The sequence below is a fragment of the Panthera tigris genome, chromosome C1 (assembly GCF_018350195.1).
Source record: "Panthera tigris isolate Pti1 chromosome C1, P.tigris_Pti1_mat1.1, whole genome shotgun sequence".
NCBI classification, from domain to species: domain Eukaryota; kingdom Metazoa; phylum Chordata; class Mammalia; order Carnivora; family Felidae; genus Panthera; species Panthera tigris.
Window position 1 is genome coordinate 126,341,724 of NC_056667.1, and position 27,875 is coordinate 126,369,598.

Genomic DNA, 27,875 nt, shown 5'->3' on the forward strand with positions numbered 1-27,875 from the left:
TCCTCCTTCACGAGGTAGCAAAAGTTATTAACATTTACTCTTAATTACTCAGGCTAGACACCTTAACATAAGAGTAGTGCCAAAAGCTAAATAATTATAACCAAAGTACCACATGTTAAGCCTATTGTATAAAATTGGCTCCATTTACTTGCCTATAACCAGCCAAAGGCTTTATAATTTGCAATAGCTCTATTATGAAATCATTTTTTCCCACACATTACTAATTATATAAAGTCTATTTTTTATGGGGCAGGAAAGTAAAAATAGATACCGTGCTTTGCTTAAAAAAAAAAAAATCCAAGTCACAACTGAACTGTTAAGCTGAATTACATCTAGATCTTGACTGAGTTCCACTTTAGGATTATGAAATCCAGACTACGTTATCTAAATTCTTGCCTTGTCTAAAAAAAAGATCATCCTTACACTATATCATTTAAATGAAAGTCTTTCTTTAATTTATATGAGGACATAGTAGCTCTGCTAGCTATTAGGCTTTGGTTGACCTCTGATATGGTTAACTGCTGTTCGTCAAGTCCCAGAAGTTTGAAAAGATCCAAAATAATAAGAAATAACTATTCATGGACTATTTGAACATGTTTACTTCTAAAGACATCAAATGAATCCATTGTCCTTTTGTCATTATAACGTCTCTTAGTGAATACTAAGGGTAAATGGGATTTTCAAAAGATTTTCAGACTAGAATATTTTCTTCAGGAATGTAACACTAAGGTTATTAATGCAATTTAGTGGAAACACATATTCTATATAAAACTGTCAGCTCCATTTATTAGTTTTCAGAAACCAATTTAATATGTAAAAGACAAAAGCCATAAAGGTTATCTGTTGATTTTAAGTTGACTTTTTCCCAGTATTTTCCAGTGTATTAAATATAATTTAGCATATATGTCTACGGTTTGCAGATTCTCTATTCAGAGAAGATTCTCTGTGTAAAATTCATTTCTAGGGACTAAGCTTACTTATGTCCCACTTCATAGGATACAGTCTGACCTTAAAAAGCTAGCTGAATATGTACCCCACAAGCATACACCCTTATAGTCTATGAGATGAAATCAGCAAACCTAATCACCAAAAGATACAGATAGAAGAGATGGAAGTCTCTAGGGAGCAGGACTGGGAGACAGGGTGAGGTGGGGCTACTGTACTCGTACTATGAATACTACTGAGTTCCTCAGTGAATTGATGTAATTAACAGCACTGGAGTTTTTAAAGCAGACTGCGGATATTGCTGATATAATAAAATTAAATTTGATAAATAAATCGCTAAACCGACACCAGTTACTGAACATCCAGTACATGTAAAACATTATGCCAGAGGAGTCAGGGAGGGCCCAAGCATAAATTAGGATGTTAAATTAGATTGTTTTTTAGTTTCTTTCTAGTTCTCAAATTATGGATAATTCTATCTATATTCACTCATCTTTGAAAGTTTACATCTAAAGGACAGAGATAAAAAATCAATAGAAAAATATAACATTTGTGCCTCTACTCTGTCACTGAAAATATTGCCCATTTTCCAAGTCTTCTTTAATCATTATCATGCAAATAAAATTCTGATTGATCAAAACATACAAACAAAACGAGCCACATTACCAGCTATTATTACTTTAGAACTATAGCATGTACAAGCCCTACACTATCTCCATATCCTGCCTCTTGCAAACTGAACAAAACAATGCATTTCTACAGGAACTGTGAGCCAGACAGCAAGAGCTGGGGGGTTGGGAGTTGGCGGGGTGTGGGTTGATTTTACTTTTTTTTTTTAACCGTTTTGGTGTCAAAATTAAAAGTTGTAACATGTTATGACATTTGAATTACTTCCTTTGGGGGAATTATTTGCAAAACTACATTCTTTTATTTTATATGCTTTTATTTTTCAGTTAGGAAACTTGTTGCTTAATATGCAAATCTCAAACTGGGGGAGGGAGGGAGGAAAAGAAGCTCAACAAACACAACAAAATAAAGTTGCTTTGCTATGTTGAGGCTGCCAGGCTTTTTGTTACTCCACTTGAAAGTAAATGTGACTTGTCTGTAGAGAGTGCTGCTTCAGCAGTTCCAAATGAATTTCAAGCCTGTGCTCCATATTTTCTCTTTTGTAAGTTTAATGTATTCAGCAATACTGAACTGACAATTTAAATAACTACATTTTTAAACAAACGAAGCATTGATGTTAATGTATGAAAATGGTCCAAACCCCTGGGAGTCTTGGTTCCCACCATTGTTTATTCTGACAACAGGATATAATTGCTTACTTACTTGGCAGCAAATTTAACCATCTGCTTGCTTGCATGGTCTCCCACCGCCACGAGTGCCTGGACGTTAAACTGCTGCTGACGTAGGACTAAGAAACATTGCTTCCCTGAATAAGACAGAAAGAACACAAGTGTATTAAGGACATGCTACTTCAGGTTTTACAAAGAAGAAACATGTTTTACTTTAAAATTGAGCCAAAATTTACCACACACATTAGACACAAACACACATATCCGGCTTCCACAGCCAAAATACTCATACTGTTGACAAGCTTTAAAGAAACCCAAGTTCCCACTAGAGTAACAAAAATGCTTTAACATGTTTGTTATAAGAACGTAGGCAAATCACCAATTTCAAAAAAATTGTATAATTTGAAAATTACTTTATCATGGCACTGATTAAACAAATTTGAAGTAACTTCAGATCACTCAACATTCATTCAATGAGTGTATTCTACAGGCAAAGGCACTCTGCTAACCTCTATAGGATCTTCAACGATGCAGCCACAGAAGTGCTAATCAAGTGCTTAGTAAAGAGAACACAAGCACTCTGTGGGGGTGGTCCATTTTACTTCCTACCAAGCATTTAGGATGACAGGCTAGTTTCTTCCATGTTCTATTTTCCTTTATCATCTTCCTTATCCTTCATCCTTTATAAATATTTCCACATTTTCTCCACAGCAAGTAACTTACTTTGTCTATAAAGATCATTCTCTTTATGCTCTATAACCAGTTTTATTTTCACCTATTCTGGGCTTGTGATCCCCCTCCTTTCATAAGAAACAGCCTTTCCTTATTCTTAACTTTTTGAAAAACATTACTTATAATAGATTCAACGACTATTTATCCTGGTGACATCTCTTTCCTCCAAAGCAGATTCTTTGATCAAGTTTTGGGAAATTACTTCCTCATAAAACAAGTCTTCTCAAGATCACTTTTCTCATCAGGTTGTTTTATAAAAACATCAGAAGAATTCAGTTTTTAAACTAAGAATGATCCTTGCAAAAAAAAAAAAAAAAAAAAGAAAAGCAGGCTTATAGTTATTACTTTCAACATTCAACATACTGCATTTTGAAATGCATATCAGATAGCAATCATGAGTCTAAAACAAAACAAAACAGAACTAGACAGGTTGCAAACAAAGTGCAAACATAGACACAATCTATGGACTTCCGAGTAATATATGACTGACATGTTTTACCACTAAATAGACCCTCATTCTCCCTTTCTTTTGGAGTATGATCCAGTCATAAAGTAAAACCTTAAGAAGAAAGTTACACATACTAAACACATTCAAGAGGATTTTAAGATGCTGAATGGATAAAGATTGTTACCATAGAGAAATCTGCAGATGGACCAAAATGACATTATCCCAGGAACTACTGGAACAGAATGTCTGTGAAATTCTGAACAGAGTATAGTGTGAAATGGAAGGGAATGTGATTTAATAAGTTTTTTAGCTGCTCTCATGGTGCAGACAGGCAGCACAGTCCTAGCTGCACTACAAAGCCAAGCTGCAATGAACTCCAATGCTACACAAAGGACCTTGAGAGAGAATAGAGCTCTACAGGACTTACAAAGAGTTAGCACATGAAAATGTCTCAGGGTTAAGCACTAGGGGGTAACACTGAGTGTAAGGGCTGGTAAAGTGTAAAAGCTTGGAAATCAAAAGACCTAGGATGGTATCCTATCACTTCCTGTGAAGGGGCCTGTGGGAAAATTATTAAACTACTTTATGCCTGTTTTTCATTTGCAAAATGGAGAAAATAATATATTACTCACGGGGTTTTCTCAAGTATTCTCCTGTAATATTGAGGATTACATAAGTAATATGTTTAGAGTTGTGACACAACCAATTAATGTTAAGTATGAATAAATGTAATTAATGTTAATTATTATTACAGCACCACTGCCACTGGCTCCTTATTTGAGGATTGATTACCATTTCCTATTTTGAATCTGGATTATAATGTGTAACAACCATGCCAGGTACTGGGAACACAAAATAATTACTTGACAGACAATCATGATAGACTATCATGTAAAGAAAGTTATAAAACCATATAAAGTATAATCCCAATTTTGTTTGTCTAAGAAGTATATTAAAATCGACTGTGTAGGGAAGAAAACACCAAAATATGAAATTGATTGAATACAGAAAAAACACCAGAATGGGGCTACTAATAGATGTGAAATTGTAAGAAATTATGCTGTTCTTTATATTTTTTTTTCTGAACTTTCTACAATAAGCATGTACTACTTTTCCAATGAGAAAAAATACTTTTTAAGAGAATAATACAATCAGAGAGGTAGGTAAAAAGAAAGGTAAAGGATGAAAGGAAATCTTTAATACAAATACTTCGTAGAACCTGGGAGTTTTAGCAGGCTAAGTATAGAAGCAAATGCACTCCCTGAGATTTGACATGATTGCTAGGGAAAACAAATCAAGAAATGAATGATTATGAGTGGAGTGAAGATTGTTCACTGTCTTCTTTTAATGTTTAATGTGTTTATTGTATGTATTTCTAAAAATTAAACTTCTTATTTAAAAAGGAAACAGATGGAAAGGGGACGTGAAGTAGTAAGACCCGCACCATGAACATATTATACAAACCTACAAGTAAAAATGTACCAGCACAAAAACAGCCAGATCAATGAAGCAGAACAAACCCAAAATACACCGTATTAGAGAAATTTTAATTCCAGATGGAATTGAGGAAATAAAAATAAATGAATAAACACGGAGTAAAAAATGAAATTGAATATCAAACTGTACAAAGGGGGAGGGGAAACTTTTCTAAGTTTAAAAATTACAGAATATCTATACACAAAAATTGAAACACTGGGAAAAATTATTTGCTGACTTATAGCCTAAATGAATTAACATCATTACTAAAGATCATAAAGATTTATGAGTAAAGGACATTGAAATTCCAAAAGAAAATGGGCAATAAACTAGAACAAATCATTTGAAAGAAAAAGAGAAAAACCTTAGTAAACGTGAGGAAAAAATGAAATGAAGGTAATGCAAGTGGAAGCAAACAATGACAACACATAATGTACCTCTCAAAGTAGGAGAGATTTATGTAATATCTAATGCTTCGGAGAATTAAACGAAAACCTTTCCTTCATAATTTGCTCATGGCAAGGTAAACTTGCACATGCTTTTGGAGAACCATCTGGCAGTGGGCATTAAAAGGCTTAAAAACATCTCTTTGCTTCAAGAAATGTATTTCTTAGAATATATGATAAGAAAATTGGGTATGTAAAGGCTTGTAGTAACAAAGATGTTCATAGCAGTATTATTTCTATAAAAGCACTGAAACTCTATTATCACTCACTTCATATTTATGCAGTCTTTACTAGTGGAATGATCTACATGCAACTCTACAACCAACTATCTATGGTTTCCAGGTTTTCAGTTTTCTAAGCACCTTCAAATACTAGAACCTTGATTATCCACTCAAAAAAATTATTAACACTCAAAAAATCCTGGCTTTCTGGTAAGTAGACCTGTCTGCTCAGACTACTTCCACCAAGTACTTTTGAGAACAAGTTCTCGCCAGTGAGTAAACAAAATTGTTCCTTCTTTAGCTCTGATTGGTGACATACTACATGGCACGCTTTGCTCCACGTTTTGCAAGGCACTATCTTATAGACACTGGTGAGTGACAACAGGAGCAGCATGTGAATTGACATCCCTTTTATGTAAAGAATACACCTATGCTTATAAATGCATTTTTTCCCTGGAAGGATATACAAGAAATAACAGTGGACATTTCTGGGGGAAGAGATTGTAATGAGATGGAGAAGCTAGAATTGTGAATTCTAATTTTTTTTTTACATCTTTCTGTACTTTTGGAATTTTAATTTTTACTATACCCATATATTACTTTTTATTCTAAGAAGCAAGTATGTGACTTCTCACTTCAGCAAAAAGTTCTAAGTTAGCATTGGAACTTTATAGGACAGGTTAATCAACTGCTAAATATTATTCACCTTTCTTCTTGGAACCTTCAACCAAGAAACAGTTTATAGAAAGGAAAATAAAGACTATGTTCAAAATAGCTGAATGAATGCACTACTTATAGATACCTTAAATTTAGCTCCGTAACAGTTAAGAATTTGTGTTGCAATTTGATTAAGTTTTCAGAAGAGGCAGTTTATTTCTTAAGTTTACACAAATGTAAAGTTTGATATCCTTTATAGCACCAGTTGCATTTTTTAGTTCTAAGCTGAACAATAAACATGGTCACAGTCAGGACAAAAAGGCTTACTCTCATCTCCATTACAGTGATGGCTCAGTAATAGAGTGTGCTTTTTTTTATTAAGTTAAAAATTTTTTTTAATGTTTTATTTTTGAGAAAGACAGAGGCCCACAGAGGGTGAGTGGGGGGAGGGACACAGAGACAGAGTTCGAAGCAGGCTCTAAGCTCAATGCTATCAGCACACAGGCCGACTCAGGACTTGAACTCACTAACTGTGAGACCATGACGTGAGCTGAAGTCAGATGTTTAACCAACTGAGCCACCCAATAAAATGTGCTACTGTGGAAGAACTAGGTGTAAAGCAATCTTTTGTTTTCATCTCTTCCTACTGTCTTTTAGCTTTCCAAGCTCCTGAACTCATTATTTAGATAATTAACTAATACCCAACAGTAATTATTTTCCTTCATCATTTATGTCGATCTGTTACTGAATAAAACAGCAAAGACCTAAATGTTTTAAAGTACTTTCCATTTGCTATTTCCTCTGAAATATTCTTGTATGAAGAGAAGCTGAGGTTCTAAACTACATAATTACCAAAATAAACTAGCTATTTTGGAAGTATAAGCAAGTTTTTAGGAAGAAAAGTATTGAAAGAGAATTATTTTGTGCTAAATGACTTAAATGTAGTATATTTAAAATTTGAAAGGAGCCACAGATACTTCAGTTACTCTTTCAAGATGCAGGCTTAAGCTCATAAGCTTTCACAATCAAAAGAAACAAATTTTTATCATATCATTAACAGTTAAAAATTTCTCCTTGCTCCTATATAAACCACTTGATTTTAGGGATGTGATACATAAACCTACTATAAGAAATCTGATTTAACTTTTTAAAATGTATGAAACACTATCCTTAAATTTAAGGATATTTGTTGTTAACCGTTTTTGTTTTGTTGTTTTTTTGCATAACAGGATTCTAGTTGTCATACTTCTGACATTATGATTTTGACACTTCCATTTCCTTATTTGTGGTTTTACAGAGCTTTGCTCTACTTGAAACTGCCAGCATGCATTGTTTGTCCAAGTCCAGTTTTAATGTGTTACTACTCCTGGAGTTACAGCACTTGAATGCTTCCAAGTAAAAATCATATTTACTGACAATTTTTCCTATAAAAGGAAGAAGGAAGTAGAGGCAATCAGGTTTTGCAAATTCAAAACATAAGATTTTGTTTCTTTAGATAATCTACTTTGGCAGAAATAAAAAACATTGACAATCACTACTGGCAACAATATAGAGAAAGTGGTATTGTCACACACTCGTGGGGAGTATAAGCACAGCTTTTTTGGGTGTAATCTGGTATAAGAAAATTTAAGTATGCATAAATATACCCTTCAACCCAGCAATTTCACTTCTAGATACCTATAATGGATAAATACTGCCTTATGTAGATCTATAACTAGTATCAAGGGAAGATCTTCAAGAAACACTGTTAACTGAAAACAAAAATGTTGCAAAATAACATGTAAAATATGTCTTCTGTGTAAAATAAGACAAGTTAAAAGTCACATATAAAAAAACAAATAAAAACCTGTATATATGTATGTGTACATATGTGCATTAAAAAAGATTTTTAGAAAGACAATGAACAATAAGAATTAATAGAAAAGGCTGGGGCAGAGGATAGCATATAGAGAAGACAAAAGGGAATATTATTGCTGTATTCTCTGAAAAATTCATGTGAAAATATGTATGTATTATTTAGGTAATTTGTAATTTAAACACAGACACACACACACACCCATATATATATACATATACTTAAAAACAAAATAATAGGGTTTTCTAATAACAAATTATGAAAACTAGATTAATGTAAAATTCCAAGGAAAAAAAACCCCACGAAAATTAACCTAGTACTATACTGAAAGAATACTACCCACACCTTTGCCAAATTCCATTTATTCCAAGAATCCAAAGATGGTTCAACATTAAGAAATCCACTACTGTAAATCATTACAATTACAAAGAACTGATTCTTGTTAATTGCGGCAGTTATGTTCTATAAAGTCACCAGGAACAATGAATTTGCAAATATTGAACCACCACTGCTCCTAGGGGAAATATAAGGTTAGGTTCCCGTGAGACTCTGGTCACAATATTTTCATCAGTCCATCAATACATAACCTTGTGTGTGTTTCTGTTTAAAGACACACTACTTAATATACACTGTTGATTCATTAATATTGAACTCACGGCCAACAGCACTATAACTCATGCTTGAATGAAGCTTCTCTAACACTTATATTTTCTCAGTAAGGCACAAGCCTTCTTGCACTTAGGAACACTGGAAAACACTTTAGCACTATGCTTGGTGGCCACTGTAAATAGCCATATCACCAACAAAAAGCACAAAACTGTGAAGAACATGGCCTTAAATAGATTGTGAAGAGAGCTGATACAAGAAGGCAGAGCTTCACTGTTTGACCTCAGCTGGGAACATGTGCGTTGAGTGACTCAAGTTTTTTGCCTCTCTGCACATGAGTATGTCTGACATGTCTGTGAATGACAGTGAAAGTGCTGCAGGTATTGATTTTGGGGGTTACAAATACATTTTAGCAAGCAGAATTTGCAAATACACAATCCATGAATAAAGAGGATCAGCTGCATTTTAACTTTTTATTATATGGAAAATTCAAACAAATACAAAAGCAGAGAGAATATTATATGAACCTCTACATAAATACACTCAACACAATTATATTTTGAGGGAAAAAAAAGATCAAAAAAGGCCTAATAAAATTTAATATGTATTCCTGGTAACAGAAAATTTGGACTAGAAGAAAATTTCTTTTAATCTAGTCTTTAAACTTTGGCATTGTTTTCTAATGACATTTTATGTAGAACACCCAAAGGCATGAAATAACTCATCAGGAGTTAAATCTCTGCTGTCTGAAAAATTCTTCATTGAGGGAATCCCCGTAGTACTGGAGAATCTACTCATCATTACAAAGAGAAACAAGAAATGAGATAAACATTTGAAAGAGAAGGACAAAAGATCATAATTTGTAAATGATACCAATGTCTACCTACAATCTCCATGTACTTCAATCATTAACAACTCAGGGCCATTCTTGTTTTAGCTTTATTCCAATCCACATATCCCTTGACTCTTGTACAGTATACTGTGAAGCAAACTATTTTGCTGTTATTTCACCTGTACAAAGTTCTTAAGTACATTATTCCTAAGAGATAAGATCTTTTTAAAAATAATATTACCATAGTACTATTATTCCAACTAAAAAAAGTTATTTAACGTCAAACATCCAGCCAATGTTCAAATTTCCAAGTCTCAAGTATCCTCCATTTTCATTTACTCATTCATTCATTCACCTTTGGATCCAAATAAGTGACTCGTTGAGAGACAAAAAACATTTTTTTAAACATTTATTTATTTTTTAGAGACGGAAAGAGACAGAGCATGAGCGGGGAGAGTAGAGAGAGAGAGGGAGACACAGAATCCGAAGCAGGGTCTAGGCTCTGAGCTATCAACAGAGATCCCACGAACTGTGAGATCATGACCTGAGCCAAAGTCGGATGCCTACTCAACTGAGCCACTCAGGTGCTCCAAGAGATAAAATTCTTAAGTCTATTTTATCATATGTTTCTCCTTGGCACGCCTGGGTGGCTCAGTCGGTTGGGCATACAACTTCGGCCCAGATCATGATCTCACGGTTTCTGGGTTCCAGCCCTGTGTCGGGCTCTGTGCTGACAGTGTGGAGCCTGGAGCCTGCTTAGGATTCTGTGTCTCCCTCTCTCTCTGCCCCTCCCCCAGCTCATGCTCACACTCTGTCTCTGTCAAAAATAAATAAACTTAAAAAAAAAATCGTATGTTTCTCCCTCCCTTTTCTATTTATTTGTTGAAGAGATCACATCATTTTTGCCTAGTAGTTTCCTATAATCTAGATTTTGCTGACTGCATCCTCATTGTCACTTAACATAGTCATTTGTCCTATGTTTTTCCTATAAATTGGTAGTTAGCTCTAAAGGTTACATTGAGATTCAGGTACAATTTTTTGGGCAAGACAGTAGCATTGGGTGGTGTTGGGTTCTTTCATGAAGAGACATAAAATATTTCTGATTGTCTCTCTATTGTATCATTAGCAATCACTGGTGATGAATGCCTGGATAGTCTACTAGGGACAAAATGATGAAGCTCTAACACGCTTTTTTTTCATTTTATTTACTCCAATACTTCTCCAGCAACTTTCTTCTATCTACCATTTGGTTAGCCAGGGATATAGAATTCATACAGAAACGATACTTTAATCAGTTTTCAAAATAATGAGTTTGTTTCACCAGTGACCAACTAGGTTTTGTTTGCCTGCCTTAGCGTTATTATAAATTTATGGATTTAAAAATATCTGCTGTGTTTCAATTCATTACATTTATCCTTATTGATACACATATTGTTCCATTTGGGGGATGGGTGCGAAGGGAAGTATTCTTGGTTCAGACCTACATGTAGTATGCATTCTTTTAATCTGCTAAATAACTATGTTTAAGAGACACAGTGGGGGGCGCCTGGGTGGCTCAGTCGGTTGAGCGGCCAACTTCGGCTCAGGTCATGATCTTGCGGTCTGTGAGTTCGAGTCCCGCGTCGGGCTCTGTGCTGGCAGCTCAGAGCCTGGAGCCTGTTTCGGATTCTGTGTCTCCCTCTCTCTGTCCCTCCCCCATTCATGCTCTGTCTCTCTCTGTCTCAAAAATAAATAAACGTTAAAAAAAAAAAATTAAAAAAAAAAAAAAAAAAAAAAAGAGACACAGTGGCCAGTTGGACAGAACAAAGGCTCCCAGTCTAATGTGAAAAAGACAACTAAATGAAGGAATACAAAACAATGTGATTATCTTTTGGTAGAATAAATGGCCGGAACTTTCAGAAAGGCAAATCAACATTTAAAAAAAAACTAAAACTCCACCAATATTCCTCTCAAAGTCTAATGGTATTCAGCTGTTTGGGGGGAGTATACTGGAAGAACAGACAAACTTTTAGTAGTAGTGATACTGAGAGTGAGATATAAATCTAAAATGTCAGAATTTTAAAAATAATGGGCCCACATTAATTCTATAATAAACACTGAAAAGCACTGTAAGAAATGACGTAACACAGCATGTATTAAATATTATAGAAGTAATCAGCTCCGCCAGGGAGACTAAGTGTCTTAGAAAACTACCACATTCTGTTCATATTCTACCGATTACTATGAGAACTTGGGTGAGTAGCTTTCTCATTTGAAGCCTCAGTGTTCTCATTTATAAAGCAGAATACCAAAGCCTGTTCTGCCTACTTCAAAAATTTGTAGGGATGATCAAATGTGAAAAAGTGTATGAAAAGTATAAAATTATAAACTAATGTTAAGTGTCATTAATACTTTTATACGATTCTGAACACTAGGCTAGGACAATTTTCTATAAGGAACAGGCCTGTCTAAACTACCTTAATCTTTCTTTGTTATTATTGCTAAATTCTTAGTACCATCCAATAGAACTTCCTACAATGATAAAAATATTCTGTATTTGTGCTGTATTTTGGGAGCCGCTAGCCATTGTGGCTATTAAGCACTCATAATACAGCTAGTGACTTGAACTACTAAATTTTAATTTGGTTACATGTAGCCAGTGGCCACTGTACTGGATAACCTGATCTTAGCCTTATTTCTCTATCACCTATCTTGCTATCTAAATATTAAAATATAAGAATATTAACAAATGAAAAGCTTCTCAACCACACTCTTCACTTAAAACTAAACTTTTAGGGTGCCTGGGTGGCTCAGTAGGTTAAGCATCCGACTTCAGCTCAGGTCATGATCTTGGGGTTCATGAGCTTGAGCCCTGCATTAGGCTCTGTGCTGACAGCTCAGAGCCCAGAGCCTGCTTTGGATTCTGTGTCTCCCTGTCTCTCTGCTCCCTGCCTGCTCACACTCTCTCTCTCTCTCTTTCTCAAAAATAAATAAAAATTAAAAAAAAAAATCAAACTTTTGAGAGATGCTAGAAAAGTACCTTAAAGTCTTAGATTTAATTGAATTTTTAAGGTCAAAAATTTTTTTTTTAATTTTTTTTTTTTTAACGTTTATTTATTTTTGAGACAGGGAGAGACAGCATGAACGGGGGAGGGTCAGAGAGAGAGGGAGACACAGAATCTGAAACAGGCTCCAGGCTCTGAGCTGTCAGCATAGAGCCTGACGCGGGGCTCGAACTCACGGACTGCGAGATCATGACCTGAGCTGAAGTCGGATGCTTAACCGACTGAGCCACCCAGGCGCCCCAGGTCAAATTTTTTTTAAGGATGTCTTATAAGAACCTAAAACTAATTAACCATGGATTAATATTTCAGTGATTTAAGAAAGAAAATAGATGTTTTGAAAGATTTACTTTGGTCTGTGAGGAATTTGCAAAACAAAAAACTTAGAATCCTTACCAAAAGGACCATAATCATTAAATCAATCTTACCTTTAGCTCTACTTGTATGAACCCTTGCACGCACCCAAACAACTTCATCAGCTCTGTGTACTGTCAAGTCGCTAACCCGAACCAAAACTCGATCTGCAGCAGATAAGTGAAACAATTTTGTAATTCAGAATTTACAAAGTCATAATTATTTTGGTTTGGCAGCTAGCATAAGTACTTGGTATTATCTTAAATAATTTCCAATCTCTGATAACATCTTCTTTTCTATCACTGTCCATATGCAATTTGCTTCAAGTTTTATGAACTGTACTAAGTACATCTCTAAAATCTATCCAATTCTCATTCATCTTCATTGCCACCATCTCAAACCAAAGTACCATTTCTTTTGTCTAAACTATAGCAACAGCCTTAAACTGGTATTCCCCTGATCCCCTAACTCAGTCTACACTGGAGTCAAAGAGATAGTTTCAAAACGCAAATCTCTTGAATACTTCAATGGTTAAAAAAATACAGCTTGTCTTTACCTGCCTTTGCCTAGGTGGACATGATATTTTCCTTTGCCTGCCATGGTATACAAGTCAACTATGCACAGGGGAGGACTTTCTGCCAGGCCTGGATAGTCATAGTACCAGGACACGGAGAATGATCCAGGGAGGGCATGTAACTCAAAATAAATAAAGTCCTTCTGTGGGACTTACTATAGACAACATGGGAATGAAGCTCTCTTTCCCGAGGTTGCTGAGCTGAGATAGTGTAGGCCTGGGCTGCAGCCACCACCTTTCCCAGTACCTGAGATGTATGGACAAGAGAATGCGGCCAGTAACCTAAAGGAAGCAGAGCCAAAAAAGTGTAGACAGAAAGCCCTGCAGATGTTGCTTGAGCCTCTAGATCCAATCATGCTGTATGCTATCTCATTCTTTGTTTCCTATAGTTATGTGAGCCAATAAATTCCCTTTTAGGCTGTGAGTCCTCCAATGCTAATAACAAAACACTACACCCATCCAGAGTCTCCCAAACAGGAAAAATGTGACAAAACAACTATTATGTCAAGATAGTGATATAAGGCAATCATGATCCAGAAATCATTTTATTCTAAATATGCAGTAATTTGAATATTAAAGAAAAATTTAAGTATTAATTAAAAACACAGTAATAGACATGACATCATAACAACAGAGTAATATAAGATCTGTATTCCCAAGAGTTTTATTGCCTAAGTGTAACCAAATTTGTCAATATCACATGCAGCAAAACCTAGTTACTACATTACTAAAAATACCTTTGGGAGGATATTATAATGAAATCAAATTATAAATCTATTTTACCTACTTTGCTAAATGTATTTATAACTTGCCTCTTGAAGCAAAGATGCAGCTTAGAGATAATTCAATTGACAGGAGTATACCATGGTTCTCATTGCCAGAAACAACGAGAAAGAATGACGAATTTTTAAGCCATGAGGTAGCACAAGAAATTTCTGCAAAACATTGCTGACAGACCTTATGAATTAAGCCAACTTCCAAAACTGCTGTGTAAACTCAGGCAAAATAAAGTGTGAAAGAGAAAAGACAAAGCAGCATAAAATTTTAAAAGACAATTCTGAAAATGCCAAGATTGATAAAACAAAATGACTTACTAACTAGGCAGTCAAAACTCAAAACCAAATGAAACAGAGTAACATAAATCTAAAAGAATAAAGTTCTAAATAAACAGCATGATTAGGGTAATTCTAATAGTACTTTTGAAAACAAAGAGCAACATCCCTTGTTTCGTGTGGCATTCCAACTAAGTAGCATAGGGCTTCCCAACCTTCAACATATCCACACATCCTTGAAGGATATGCCACACTCTCACTGGTTGAGACTGGTAAGACTGGTTGAGACAATGATCAGGGGCAGGAGGGTTTCAGTTTGAAAATCTACTGCCTCTTCCACACTTCTAAGTCACTAGCATTAGAATGAAGGAATTTGGAGAAATGGAAACAGATCAGAAGGAAACTTGTTGTTGAACTAGGTATTAGGATTTTAGCAGAGATAAAACCAAAGGCAGTATTCTCCTGTTATAGTAATGTAACCAGGTGACATATAGTTTATTTTTCCCTCCTGTGAGAAGAAATTTTAAGTGGAAGACAGCAGTCCGAATTTGCCAGCCAAATGGGAACAGTAATTATGGCAACAGGTGACTGGGGCTCATGTAAGAGATTGAAACACCAGTGAGATTTGTTGTTACAGCTCAATCAAGTCCAGTTTAGGAAGACACCTGAGCTGAAAAAAAGTCTCAAATCACCTCTCCTGCTTGTCCGGGCAAGAGAATGTCATCTCCTATACTATATTGCTTACATCTCATTTTATACTAAATTCTTTTATTCTATTGTTTCTTTTTTTTTTTTTTTTTTCTTTTCTTTCGGAAATGGTTTATTTTCAGCAAACTATTTAGGTCTTTTAATGCATACTTTGTCAACAAAGTTGGGAAGTAAAGTGATTTTATGATGGTACAATTAATCAAATCCAAAATAACATTAAAACTGATCTGGAGATTTATTATTTCCAAAAATTAAATTTAAAGGCAGGCTTCTAAATCAGAAGTATTTAAAAAATAATTTGAGGGTAAAAAAAAATAATAATAATAATTTGAGGGTGTCTACCAAAAGAAAAGATTGTTTAATAGTTAAGAGTAAGATAAATCTGCTGAAATTACATGCATACAAATATACAAAAATGCAAACAAAGGAAGGCAAATGCTTATAAATAGAAAACAGAATGTGACAAGTCAATTTCAAAGAAATATAATAATGCAAGGGGGAAAAGGAGGTGGTTTCATAAACATGTAAAAAAGTTGTATTTAATGAAGGCAGTTAATATTACCCATTCTTGTTTTATCTCATAAGCCAGAACTTAATCTCAGTTAAATCTTTTACCTTATCGTTTTAACATAATTTACCATTTAAAGTATACTCATTTAACATATTTTCTTCCCTTCCTAGATTAGTAGCCTCAAACTGACAATGTTTCTGCAGGGTTATGGTGTCTGGTCGGGTTATTTATTCACTTAATCTTTTCAGAGTTATGCCTTCAGAGTTATTATGCCAAACTTTACTTAAAACTTTATGAAGTGCTTTCCTGGAATTAGAAAAAAAAAAAAAAAGGCTTTATTATCATATAGCTACTAACCTGGTTTTTCTTGTGACTGTATCATTGAAGATACTCCATATCTTTCTTTAGCATAATCCTACAAAGAAATGTTTTTGGATTATGACTTTTTATTTAAACGTTAATAGCATAGTATACACATAAATACAAATAACAGAATATAAAAATGAATTCATTTTAACTTTCAGAACCATTTTATTAATTAGAGAGTCAGTAGTTTTAAAGTGTGGAAATCTATCATTTACCTATATATAGAAAGTTTCTCGTTAATTTTTGAAGATCACCACTCCTGGATGGATATACCATATGCAACAGCTTTCTCAGATAAAATTTACATACATGTATAACACATCTTAACTACCTTCTTCAAAAAGAAGATTAAATGACTTCAAAGCAGGGATATAAATATCCTCTGTGAAGGGAGTAGGATGAAGTACAGTTTTATTAACTTCCTGTTACAGGAAGAGATGTTCAAAGAGAACCAACATTTTGGAGTAACCTTTCTGAGCACCAGATGTCCTCAGTTTTTAAAAATGGGAAATGTTGGACATAAGCTACTACAACTTTGTAAAACAGCAAAAAAATTCACCAGCTTCCTGTTTCTACAAACTACCCTCAGGGGCGCCTGGGTGGCTCAGTTGGTTAAGCGTCCAACTTCGGCTCAGGTCATGATCTCACGGTCCGGGAGTTCGAGCCCCGCGTCGGGCTCTGTGCTGACCGCTCAGAGCCTGGAGCCTGTTTCAGATTCTGTGTCTCCCTCTCTCTCTGCCCCTCCCCTGTTCATGCTCTGTCTCTCTCTGTCTCAAAAATAAAAAAAAGTTTAAAAAAAAATTTAAAAACTACCCTCAGTACACAGGGTTGTAAGCAGTTGGAAATGGCCAATATCTAATTTCTAGTTACATTTTAAAGTTAGCAACAGGAAACAGGTGATATAGGGTACAGACTATTAACAACAAACTATACTTACAGAATAGACAAGTGGTCTTTTATTTTAATCTCCCTTTACTTCTAAAATGGTACCTTAAGATCCTTCTAGCTATAAAATGACATAATAGCACCACAATGCCTACCTTATATCTAGACCTATGCAATCTGCAAGGGAGCACAGTTTATATAATTAATCAGATCAAAAATAAGCAAAAATAATTTCCCTAGGTTTTACAAGGTAATTTAAAACATATATGAAACAATTAGTTTGTCAGTCTATAGCTACTTGGTGGAATCCTCTCCTGTAGATCTGATGGATATTGCAGTTTGTGTTTATACCAAAATAAACCAGACATGCTAAGGTTCATACTGAACAAGTTTTTTTTTTTTTAAATAAAAAAAAAAAATACACCTAAAGACAAAGATAACCCAGCCCTAATAGAGAAATACAGTCACACAAGATAGCATGAGGCCAGCATTTGTAGATTACATGGTGTGAGTAAAGGGTCATTTATCAGTACTGTTCATATTTAGGCAACTTTTATTCCATCTAATGTTGTTAAGATGACCTATTCCTTACGTAGCTTATCACAAATTCATAATTACTCAAGAGAAAAATTAGGAGCTGGGTAGGGATTAAGGCCCAGTTATCCTACAATGCACATAAGTTGTAGGATGTCTTCAAAATTTCATTTTTGAAAAGCACTGAAGGACCACTAGGTATTAGGAACTACCCACATGATTTTGAATCACTTCATCTCAAACGCTTGCTCTGCAAACTTCCCTACCTACCTCACTGGGTCACTAGAAGGGAGAAAATAAATAAAAATGGCAAGCGTTCTTTAAAGCTGTCACACGGTAAATGGTCATTAAACACATCGACAGATCGCTTTACTAAGTACTGTCATTACCTGTAAAAACATTAGGAACATGAGAGCTGAGAAGAGAAATCGACTATAAGTGAACATTACAATTTTACAAGACGAGGTGTAGGGGCAGATTACGTGAAGGACGTGCCTAACCCAGGCACGTGTGACCCCAGCCGCTCCTACTTCCGGGACAGTTGTTGCTCCACGTCCACCCCACCCCGGGACACGCTTCTGTTACAATAGGCCTCCAAGCGCCCCTGTGAGAAATGAGATCCGAAGTAGGTCTAGCCACGATGCTCGCGCAAGGGCCCTGGAAGCACAGAGAGCGCTCTGGGCGCCCGGACACCAGGCCTGCGGCCCGCAAGCAAAGTGCGGACAGGGAGCTGGAAGCAGGGCCCCGCTCACCCTACTCCCTCCCTCAGCGCGATGTGGCCCAGGGGTCTGTCGTCCCAGTCCCGGGGAAGGAGAACACCCACTTCCGCCGCGTCCATGATCTCCCGCGGCTTCTCCTGACTCCTGCGGCTTGCGCTGGCGCTGGGCATCGGGACAATTGGACGGGGCAGCGGTCACCACCCTCCCTCGCAGGCTTCCGTAGGGCAGGCCAAAAGGGCTTCTCCCTCCCATACAGTCTCCGCCCTCGCGACACTCAAGCCACAGCAACGCACTCGGACTCCCCTTGGTGGGTCGGCTCCGGAAAGATCGCGAGAACTGAGATTCCTGAGCGCTGTAAGGCGAGCGACCCGCGCCGCCGCCTCCTCTTGCCCCACCCCTACGGGTGTTTACCTGGAGTTTGAGGGAGTCCCTGGGAATTCGTTGTAGTCTCGCGGGACTGGCTCTGTTCAGCTACGAGTGCCGGGGCTCCGGAAGGTGTGCTGCGGAGCTCGGTCTTTGGTCACTCTTGTCCAAACTGCAGCTTGTGCTAGGTTCTCTTTTTCAGCCTTATTTACCCCTCCCGGCTTTAGCTGCAGACTATTAAAAAACCCACCCAAGCACAAGCCTCGGCTTTTCCTCCCCCGGACTGTCCCGCCTTCACACTCCTCAGAGGCTTTGTGGCCGCCTGGGGTTACGGGAGACCTCTTCGCAAACTCCTCTCTGTGTACTGGGGACACAGGAGTGCTGGGTTAAAAGCAGTTGGCTTGCTAAGGTAGGATTGGGTACCAGTACCCGAGTGATAAGTAAAGTGTAAACACAATGGTAGAAATCCCACACAATTGCATCGGTTACCCGGACCCATAGCGTTATTTACAGGATGTGCATAGTGTTGGTTGTTCAAGGGACAAATCACCTTGTTAGGCTTTAAAAAAAAAAGTGATCAATGAGCCTTTTATCGCAATTCAAAGTAATTTGGGGGGATAGATTAAATATTGTCTCCCCTGCTAGACAGCTTTGCACTCTGTCAAATTTTAACTATTTTAGTAGTGCCTTAGCCTGGCACCAAGGGCACAGTTACTACTCGTTAAAGAATGCAGTAGATCCCAATGCAAATGCAAATGCCCTGCAGGCTACCTCATTCAGGTCCTGGACTATAGTAGTGAGAACACAGACATGATCCCTGCCCTTGTGAAGCTTACCTTCTAATTGTAGGTGTGAAGTAGAGAGGTGCTATGGAAGTTTCTTTGAGGGCATTCATCCCAGGGTTCCCTGAGGAAGTGATGCTTAACTAAAATCTAAAGTAAGTGTAGGGGTCAGCCAGGTGAAGAGGGGCTTGAAAAAATGGAATATTCAAAGACAAGTGGGTAGGGAGAGAAAGATCATGGCTCAAGTTTGGAGACAGTGCATATGAGATGCTTTTGAGACATCCGAGGGGAGATGTCCAGGTAACCACTGGCCTGTGGGGCCTGGGGCATAGAAGAGAGGTTTAGGCTACAGATAAAGGTGGGTAAGACCCTGGTGGGTAGGTGGTAATTGAAGTCTTGGACTAGGAAAGAGAATGTGATAAGAAGAGAGTGTTAACATTGATTGTCAACTGCTGCATAGACCTCAAGTAAGATGATGACTAAAACATATGTTGGATTTAGCAACACAGAGGCCATTGGTATTCTTAGTAAACATTGTTTATGGTAAAGTGATGGGATCAGAATGAGTGAGTGACAGTGAAGAAATGAAAGTACTGTAAAAGTGATTATAACAAATCTTTATATGGTGCTGTGTGCCAAGCACTGTTGTCAGTGTTTTACATATACTTACTTAATTTTTTTAAATTTGAGGTATAGATGAAACAATATTATATTAATTTGAAGTGTACAATATAGTGATTCAATCTATATACATTTTGAAATGCTCACCACATTAACTGTACTTACCATATAATTTTATTACTCTCTCTCTCTCTCTATATATATATATATAGATATATATATTTACGTTTATTTATTTATTTTGAGAGAGAGAGAGAGACCACAAGAGTGCGGGCAGAGAGGCAGAGGGAGAGAGAGAATTCTAAGCAGGCTCTGCAGCGTAGAGCCTGATGCAGAGCTCTTTCCCATGAACTGTGAGATCATTACCTTAAGGGAAATCAAGAGTCCCACGCTCAACCAACTGAGCCTCCCAGGTGCCCCACAATATTATTGATTATATTCGTTATGCTGTACTTTATATCCCCATGACTTAGTTTATAACTGAAATTTTCTATCTTTTAATCCTCTTTACCTATTTCACTCATTCCCTCATCCCCTTCCCTCTGGCAACCACTACTTTGTTTTCTGTATTTATGACTCCGTTGTTTTGTTGCTTTCTTTTTTTAGATTTTATATGTAAGTAAAATCATATTTTGTATTTGTCTTCCTCTATCTTTACTTATTCCACTTAGTATAATGCCTTCTAGGTCCATGTATGTCCTAGATGGCAAAATTTTATTCTTTTTTATGGCTGAGTAATATTCTATCGCATGTATACCACATCTTTATCCACTCATCTATCAATGGATACTTAGGTTGCTTCCATGTCTTGGCTGTGGTAAATAATGCTGCAATGAACATAGAGGTACATATATATTTTTAAATTAGGGTTTTCATTTTCTTTGTGTCAATATCTAAAAGTGGATTTATTGGATCATAGAGTAGTTCTATTTTTTATTTTTTGAGGAACCTCCATACTGTCTTCCATAGTGCTTGCACCAACGTGCATTCCCTTTTTACCAGTGCATGGGGGTTCCCTTTTTTCTACATCCTTGATAACACTTGTTATTTCTTGTCTTTTCAATACTAGCCATTATGACAGGTGTTAAGATGATGCCTCTCTGTAGTTTTGATTTGCATTTCCCTGATGATTAGTGATGTTGAACATCTTTTCGTATGTCTGTTGGTCACTTGTATGTCTTTGGGAAAATGTCTGTTCAGGTCCTCTGCCGTTTTAATCAGATTTTTGGGGGGTGTTGGGTTATATAAATTTTTTATTTTGGACATTAACCCATTATCAAATATGTCATTTGCAAATATCTTCTCCTATTCAGTAGGCTGCCTTTTTATTTTGTTGATGCTTTCCTTTGCTGTTTTAAAGCTTTTTATTTTGGTGTAGTCCCAATAGTTTATTTTTGCTTTTGTTTCCCTTGTCTGAGGAGAAATATCTAGAAAATGTTAAGGCTGATGTCAAAGAGATTACTGCCTATGTTTTCTTTCTTTTTAAAAAAATGTTTATTTTTGAGGTGGGGGAGGGACAGAGATAAAGGGAGACAGAATCCCAGGCAGGCTCTATGCTGTCAGTGCAGATCCTGATGTGGGGCTCAAACTCATGAACTGTGAGATCATGACCTGAACTGAAATCAAGAGTTGGACACTTAACCAATTGAGCCACCCAGGCACCCCGCCTATGGTTTTTTTTTTTTTAGGATTTCTGTGGTTTCAGGTCCCACATGTAGGTCTTTGATCCATTTTGAGTTTATTTTTGCCTATGGTATAAGACAGCAGTCTAGTTCCATTCTTTTTCCTGTAGCTTTCCAGTTTTCCCAGCACCATTTATTAAAGAGATTGTCTTTTCCCCCATTGAATATTGTTGCCTCCTTTGTTGTAGATTAATTGGCCATATAAGTGTGGGTTTATTTCTGGGATCTCTGTTCTGTTCCATTGATATATGTGTCTGTTTTTGTGTCAGTGCCATACTCTTTGATTACTATAGCTTTGTATTATAGTTTGAAATCTAGGAATGTGAAACCTCCAGCTTTGTTTTTCTAAGATTGCCTCAGCTATTTGGCATCTTTTGTGGTACTATACAAATTTCAGGATTATTCATTCTAGTTCTGTGAAAAGTGCTATTGGTATATTGATAGGGATTGCACTGAATCTGTAGGTTGCTTTGGATAGTATGGATATTTTATTTTATTTTATTTTATTTTATTTATTTATTTATTTTTTTAATTTTTTTTTCAACGTTTTTTATTTATTTTTGGGACAGAGAGAGACAGAGCATGAACGGGGGAGGGGCAGAGAGAGAGGGAGACACAGAATCGGAAACAGGCTCCAGGCTCCGAGCCATCAGCCCAGAGCCTGACGCGGGGCTCGAACTCACGGACCGCGAGATCGTGACCTGGCTGAAGTCGGACGCTTAATCGACTGTGCCACCCAGGCGCCCCAAGGATAGTATGGATATTTTAACAGTATCACTTATTCCAGTCTGTGAGCAGCTTTCCATTTATTTGTGTTATCTCCAATTTGTTTTATCTTACAGTTTTCAAAGTAAAGGTCTTTCACCTACTTGGTTAAATTTATTCCTAGGTATTTTATTTTTTTGATATAATTATAAATGGGATTTTTTCTTAATTTCTCTTTCTGCTAGTTTGTTATTGCTGTATAGAAGCACAATATGTTTCTATATGTTAATTTTGTATCCTGCAACTTTACTGAGTCAATTTATCAGTTCTAATAGTTCTTTGGTGGAATCTTTAGGGTTTTCTATATATAGTATGGCATCTTCAGAATGAAAGTTTTACTTCTTTCTTACCAAATTGGATGCCTTCTATTTCTTTTTGTTGTGGGATTGCTGTGGCTGATTGCTTTTTGTTGTGTGATTGAATAAAAGTGGTGACCGTGGGCATCCTTTACTTGTGTCTTTTTTTTTTTTAAATGTTTATTTTGAGAGAGAGCGAGAGTGTGTGTGTGAGTGGGAGAGGGGCAGAGAGAGAGAGAGAGGGGGAGTGAGAGAATCCCCAGCAGGATCCACACTGTCAGCACAGAGCCCGCCACAGGGCTCGATCTCACAAACCATGAGATCATGACCTGAGTCGAAATCAAGAATCGGACACTTAACTGACTGAGCCACTCAGGTGCCCAATCTTGTTTCCGATCTTGGAAGAAAGTGTTTAGTTTTTCACCATTGAGTATGATGTTAGCTGTGTTTGTCATGAACAACCTTTATTATGTTGAGGTATATTCCCTCTATGCTCAATTTGTTAAAAGTTTTATCACGAATAGATGTTCAATTTTTGTCAAATGCTTTTTCTGTAACTACTGAGATGATCATATGATTTTTATCCTTAATTTTTTTTGATGTGGTGTATCACATTGATTGGTGGATATTGAACCATCCTTGTGTCCTTAGAGAAAATCCTACTTGATTATAGTATATAGTCTTTTAATTAAAGACTATATTGTATTATTGAATTAGGTTTGCCAATATTTGTTGAAGATTTTTGCATCTATGTTCATCAGGGATTTGGCCTGTAAATTTTCTTGTTTTGTGGTGTCTATGTTTGGTTTTGGTGTTAAGTAATGCTGACCTCATAGAATGAATTTGGAAGTATTCTTTCCTCTTCTGTTTTTTGGAATAGTTTGAGAATAGGTATTAACTTTTAAAATATTTGGTAGAATTCACTTGTTAAGCCATCTAGTTCTGGACTTCTCTTTGTTGGGAGTTTTTGTATTGATTCAATTTCATTACTAGTAATCAGTCTGTTCAGATTTATTTCTTTATAATTCAGTCTTGGAAGATTGTGTGTTCCTAGGAATTTATTTCTTTTCAGTTGTCCAATTTGTTGGCATAATTTTCTAGTAGTCTCTTACAATTGTATTTCTGTGGTGTTGTAACTTATTTTTCATCTGATTTCTTTGATTTCTTTGACTTCTCCCTTTTATTTCTTGAGAGTCTGGCTAAAGGTTTATCAATTTTGTTTATCTTTTCAAAGAACAGCTCTTCGTTTCATTCATCTTTTCTATTGTTTTGTTTGTTTTATTTGTTTGCACTCTCATCTTTATTATTTCCTTTCTTTTACTAACTTTGGGCTTGGCTTATTCTTACCTTTCTAGTTCCTTTAGTTGTAAGGTTAGATTGTTTATTTGAGATTTTTCTTGGTTCTTGAGGTGGGCCTGAATTGATATAAACTTCCTTCTTCGAACTGCTTTTGCTGTATCCCAGAGATTTTGGACTATGTTGTTTCTATTTCATTTGTCTCAAAGTATTTTTTAATTTTCTCTTTAATTTCTTTATCAACCCATGGTGGTTTAGTAGTATGATGTTTATTCTCCATGTTTGTGTATTCTCCATGTTTGTGGGGTTTTTTTTTTTTCTAGCTTTTTTCTTGTAACTTATTTCTATCTAATTTCATACCTTTCATACCTTTCCATGGTTGGAAAGGATGTTTGATATGATTTCAGTCTTCTTAAATTGACTGAGACTTATTTAGTGGCCTAACATGTGACCTATCCTGGAGATTGTTACGTGTGCATTTGAAAAGAATGTGGGGGCACCTGCGTGGCTCAGTCAGTTAAGTGTCTGACTTTAGTTCAGGTCATGATCTTGCGGTCCATAACTTTGAGCCCTGCGTGGGGCTCTGTGCTGACAGCTCAGAGCCTGGAGCCTGCTTCAGATTCTGTGTCTCCCTCTCTCTCTGCATCTCTCTCCCTCTTAAATATAAATAAACATTAAAAAAAATGTTCAAGAAAAGAATGTGTCTTGGGGCACCTGGGTGGCTCAGTCAGTTATGTGTCTGACTTTGGGTCAGGTCATGATCTTATGGTCCGTGGGTTCAAGCCCCATGTCAGACTCTGTGCTGACAGCTCAGAGCCTGGAGGCTGCTTTGGATTCTGTGTCTCACTCTTTCTGCCCCTACCCTCCTTGTGCTCTGTCTTTCTCTGTCTCAAATAATGAATAAACACTAAAAAAAAAAATTTTTTTTTAAAGAAAAGAATGTGTCTTTTGCTGCTTTGGGATGAAACGTTCCATATATATCTGTTAAATCCATCTGGATTTTCTGTTTGGACGATGTATCCATTAATATAAGTGGGGTATTAAAGCTTCCTACTATTATACACAAAAATAAATTCAAAATGTATGAAAGACCTCAGTGTGAGACAGAAAACCATCAGACTCATAGAGGAGAACAGCAACCTCTTTGACCTTGGCCATAGCAACTTCTTACTAGACATGTCTTGGGGCAAGGGAAACAAAAGCAAAAATGAACTATTGGGACTTCATCAAGGTAAAAAGCTCCTGCATAGGGAAGGAAACAATCAACAAAACTAAAAGGCAACCAATGGAATCAGAGAAGATATTTGCAAATGCCATATCAGATAAAGGGATAGTATCCAAAATTAATGAAGAACTTATCAAACTCAACACCCAAAAGCAAATAATGCATTGAAGAAATGGGCAGAAGACATGAATAGACATTTTTCCAAAGAAAACATCAGATAGCTAACACACATGAAAAGATGCTCAACATCACTCATCATCAAGGAAATACAAATCAAAACCACGATGAGATACCACCTCACACCTGTCAGAATGGCTAAAATTAATAACACAGGAAACAACAGCTGTTGACAAGGATGCAGAGAAAGGGGAGCCCTTTGGCACTGTTGGTGGGAATGCAAACTGGTGCAGCTACTCTGGAAAATAGTATGGAGGTTCCTCAAAAAGTTAAAAATCAAACTACCCTACAATTCAGCATCACATTACGAGGTATTTACCCAAAGGATAAAAAAATATAGAATCAAAGGGGTATGTGCACGCTGATGTTTATAGCAGAATTATCGACAATAGCCAAACTATGGAACTATGGAAAGAGCCCAAATGTCCATTGACTGATGAATGGATAAGGCAGATGTGGCACGCATATATATACATATATACATATAATATTCTATTGTATATTCCAATATGCATTTTATTTTATTTTATTATTTTTTTAGCATTTATTTTTGAGAGAGCATGAGTGGGGGAGGGACATGACCTGAGCCAAAGTTGGATGCTTAACTGACTGAGCCACACAAGTGCCCCCCAATATACATTTTATATACATATATGTACATATATTTTATGTACATTTTAATGTAATACATTATGCTAAGTGAAAAAAGTCAGAGAAAGACAAATGCCATGTGGTTTCACTTATATGTGGAATTTAAGAAAACAGATGAACATATGGGAACAGGGAAAAAGATAGGGAAACAAGACATAAGAGACTCTTTACAATAGAGAATAAACGGAGGATTGATGGAGGGAAGTGGGTGGGGAATGGGCTAAAAGGGTGTTGGGTATTAAGGAGGGCACATGTGATGAGCACTGGGTGTTATATGTAAGTGATTAATCTCTTAATCCTGAAAATAACACCATATGTTAACTAACTAGAATTTAAATAAAAATTTGAATAAAAAATACATTAGAATAGAAAAGAAAAACAAAAGTCTCCTACTATTACTGTATTGCTGTCAATTTCTTCCTTTAAGTCTGTCAATATTACTTTATATTTAGATGCCTTTTGTTGGGTGCATAAATATTCACAAATGTTGGATTGATCCCTTTATTATGGATACACTTGTTTCTTGTTATAGTCTTGTTTTAAAGTCTATTTTGTCTGGGGATGCCTGGGTGGCTCAGTTGGTTGACTGCCTGACTATTGATTTTGGCTCAGGTCATGATCCCAGGGTCATGGGATCGAGCCCAGCATCAGGCTCCACACTATGCATAGAGCCTGCTTAAGATTCTCTCTTTCTTTCTCTCCCTCCCTCTGCTCTTCTCTCTCACTCACATGTGTGCTCTCTCTCTCTTAAAAGAAAAAAAGTTTAAGGTATATTTTATGTGATTTAAGTATTGCTATCCCAGTTTTTTCTTCACTAATGTTTATATGGAATATCTGTTTCCATTTCTTCACTTTTGGTCTGTGACTTGAGGTCTAAAGTAGATCTCTTATAGGCAGCATATAGATGGGTCTTGTTCTTTATTTAGTCACCCTTGTCTTTTGATTGGACTATTTAGTCCCTTTTAGTCCAATTAAAGTTATTGTTAGGTGTATACTTAAAGCCATTTTGTCAAATGTCTAGTTGTTTTTGTAGTTCTTCTCTGTTCCTTTCTTCTTCTCTTGCTCTCTTCCCTGGTCATTTAATGAATTTCTTTAGTGTTGTGCTTGGAGTACTTTTTCTTTATTTTTTGTGTATCTGTTATAGATTTTTGATTTGTGGTTACCATGTGGTTCACATATATCACCCTACATATATTGGAGTCTATTTTAAGTTGATTGTTGCTTAAGTTCAAACACATTCTTTTTTTAATTTTTTTTTTAACGTTTATTTATTTTTGAGACAGAGACAGAGCATGAACGGGGGAGGGGCAGAGAGAGAGGGAGACACAGAATCGGAAGCAGGCTCCAGGCTCTGAGCCATCAGCCCAGAGCCCGACGTGGGGCTCGAACTCACGGACCGCGAGATCGTGACCTGAGCTGAAGTCAGACACTTAACTGACTGAGCCACCCAGGTGCCCCAAGTTCAAACACATTCTAAAAGCACTACAATTTTACTCCCTCCTTCCATGTTTATATTTTTGATGTCATATTTTACATCGTTTCATTTTGTGTATCCTTTAGCTAATTATTTTAGATGTAGTTGATTTTTACTACTTTTGTCTTTTAAACTTCATAATAGCTGTATGAATGATTGCTCTATTATCTTTACTATATGTTTGTAAATTTACCAATGAAATTTTTCTTTCATAATTTTTTTACTTCTAGTTTATAATTTTTTTCTTTTCCACTTAAATAAGTCCCTTTAACACTTCTTATAAGGC

The 27,875-nt window shown here is 36.3% G+C and overlaps 1 protein-coding gene and 1 long non-coding RNA gene across 5 annotated transcripts in view; one reads left to right on the forward strand and one right to left on the reverse strand.

Annotated features, from left to right (window-relative positions):
* The window catches only part of DARS1 (aspartyl-tRNA synthetase 1), a 63,311-nt gene extending 44,569 nt beyond the window's left edge, over positions 1–18,742 (reverse strand). The window contains exons 1-4 of one of the 4 annotated variants that reach the window (XM_042994369.1): positions 18,669–18,742; positions 16,111–16,168; positions 12,983–13,075; positions 2,275–2,377 (exon numbers count right to left, since the gene is read on the reverse strand). In XM_042994369.1, coding sequence (XP_042850303.1) covers positions 2,275–2,377; positions 12,983–13,075; positions 16,111–16,135 — 221 coding nt within the window. In that variant the 5' untranslated portion in view covers positions 16,136–16,168; positions 18,669–18,742. Of the gene's footprint in view, positions 1–2,274; positions 2,378–12,982; positions 13,076–16,110; positions 16,169–17,927; positions 18,605–18,668 lie in introns of those variants that run through there. The other 3 variants (XM_015545088.2, XM_007098848.3, XM_042994368.1) reach the window with 3 other exon arrangements.
* A 78-nt stretch (positions 18,743–18,820) lies between these two features.
* Positions 18,821–27,875, forward strand: part of LOC107181251 — a 100,303-nt gene continuing 91,248 nt past the window's right edge. Inside the window, exon 1 of the long non-coding RNA XR_006220675.1 lies at positions 18,821–19,029. This is a non-coding gene — a long non-coding RNA (uncharacterized LOC107181251). The remainder of the gene's footprint in view (positions 19,030–27,875) is intronic.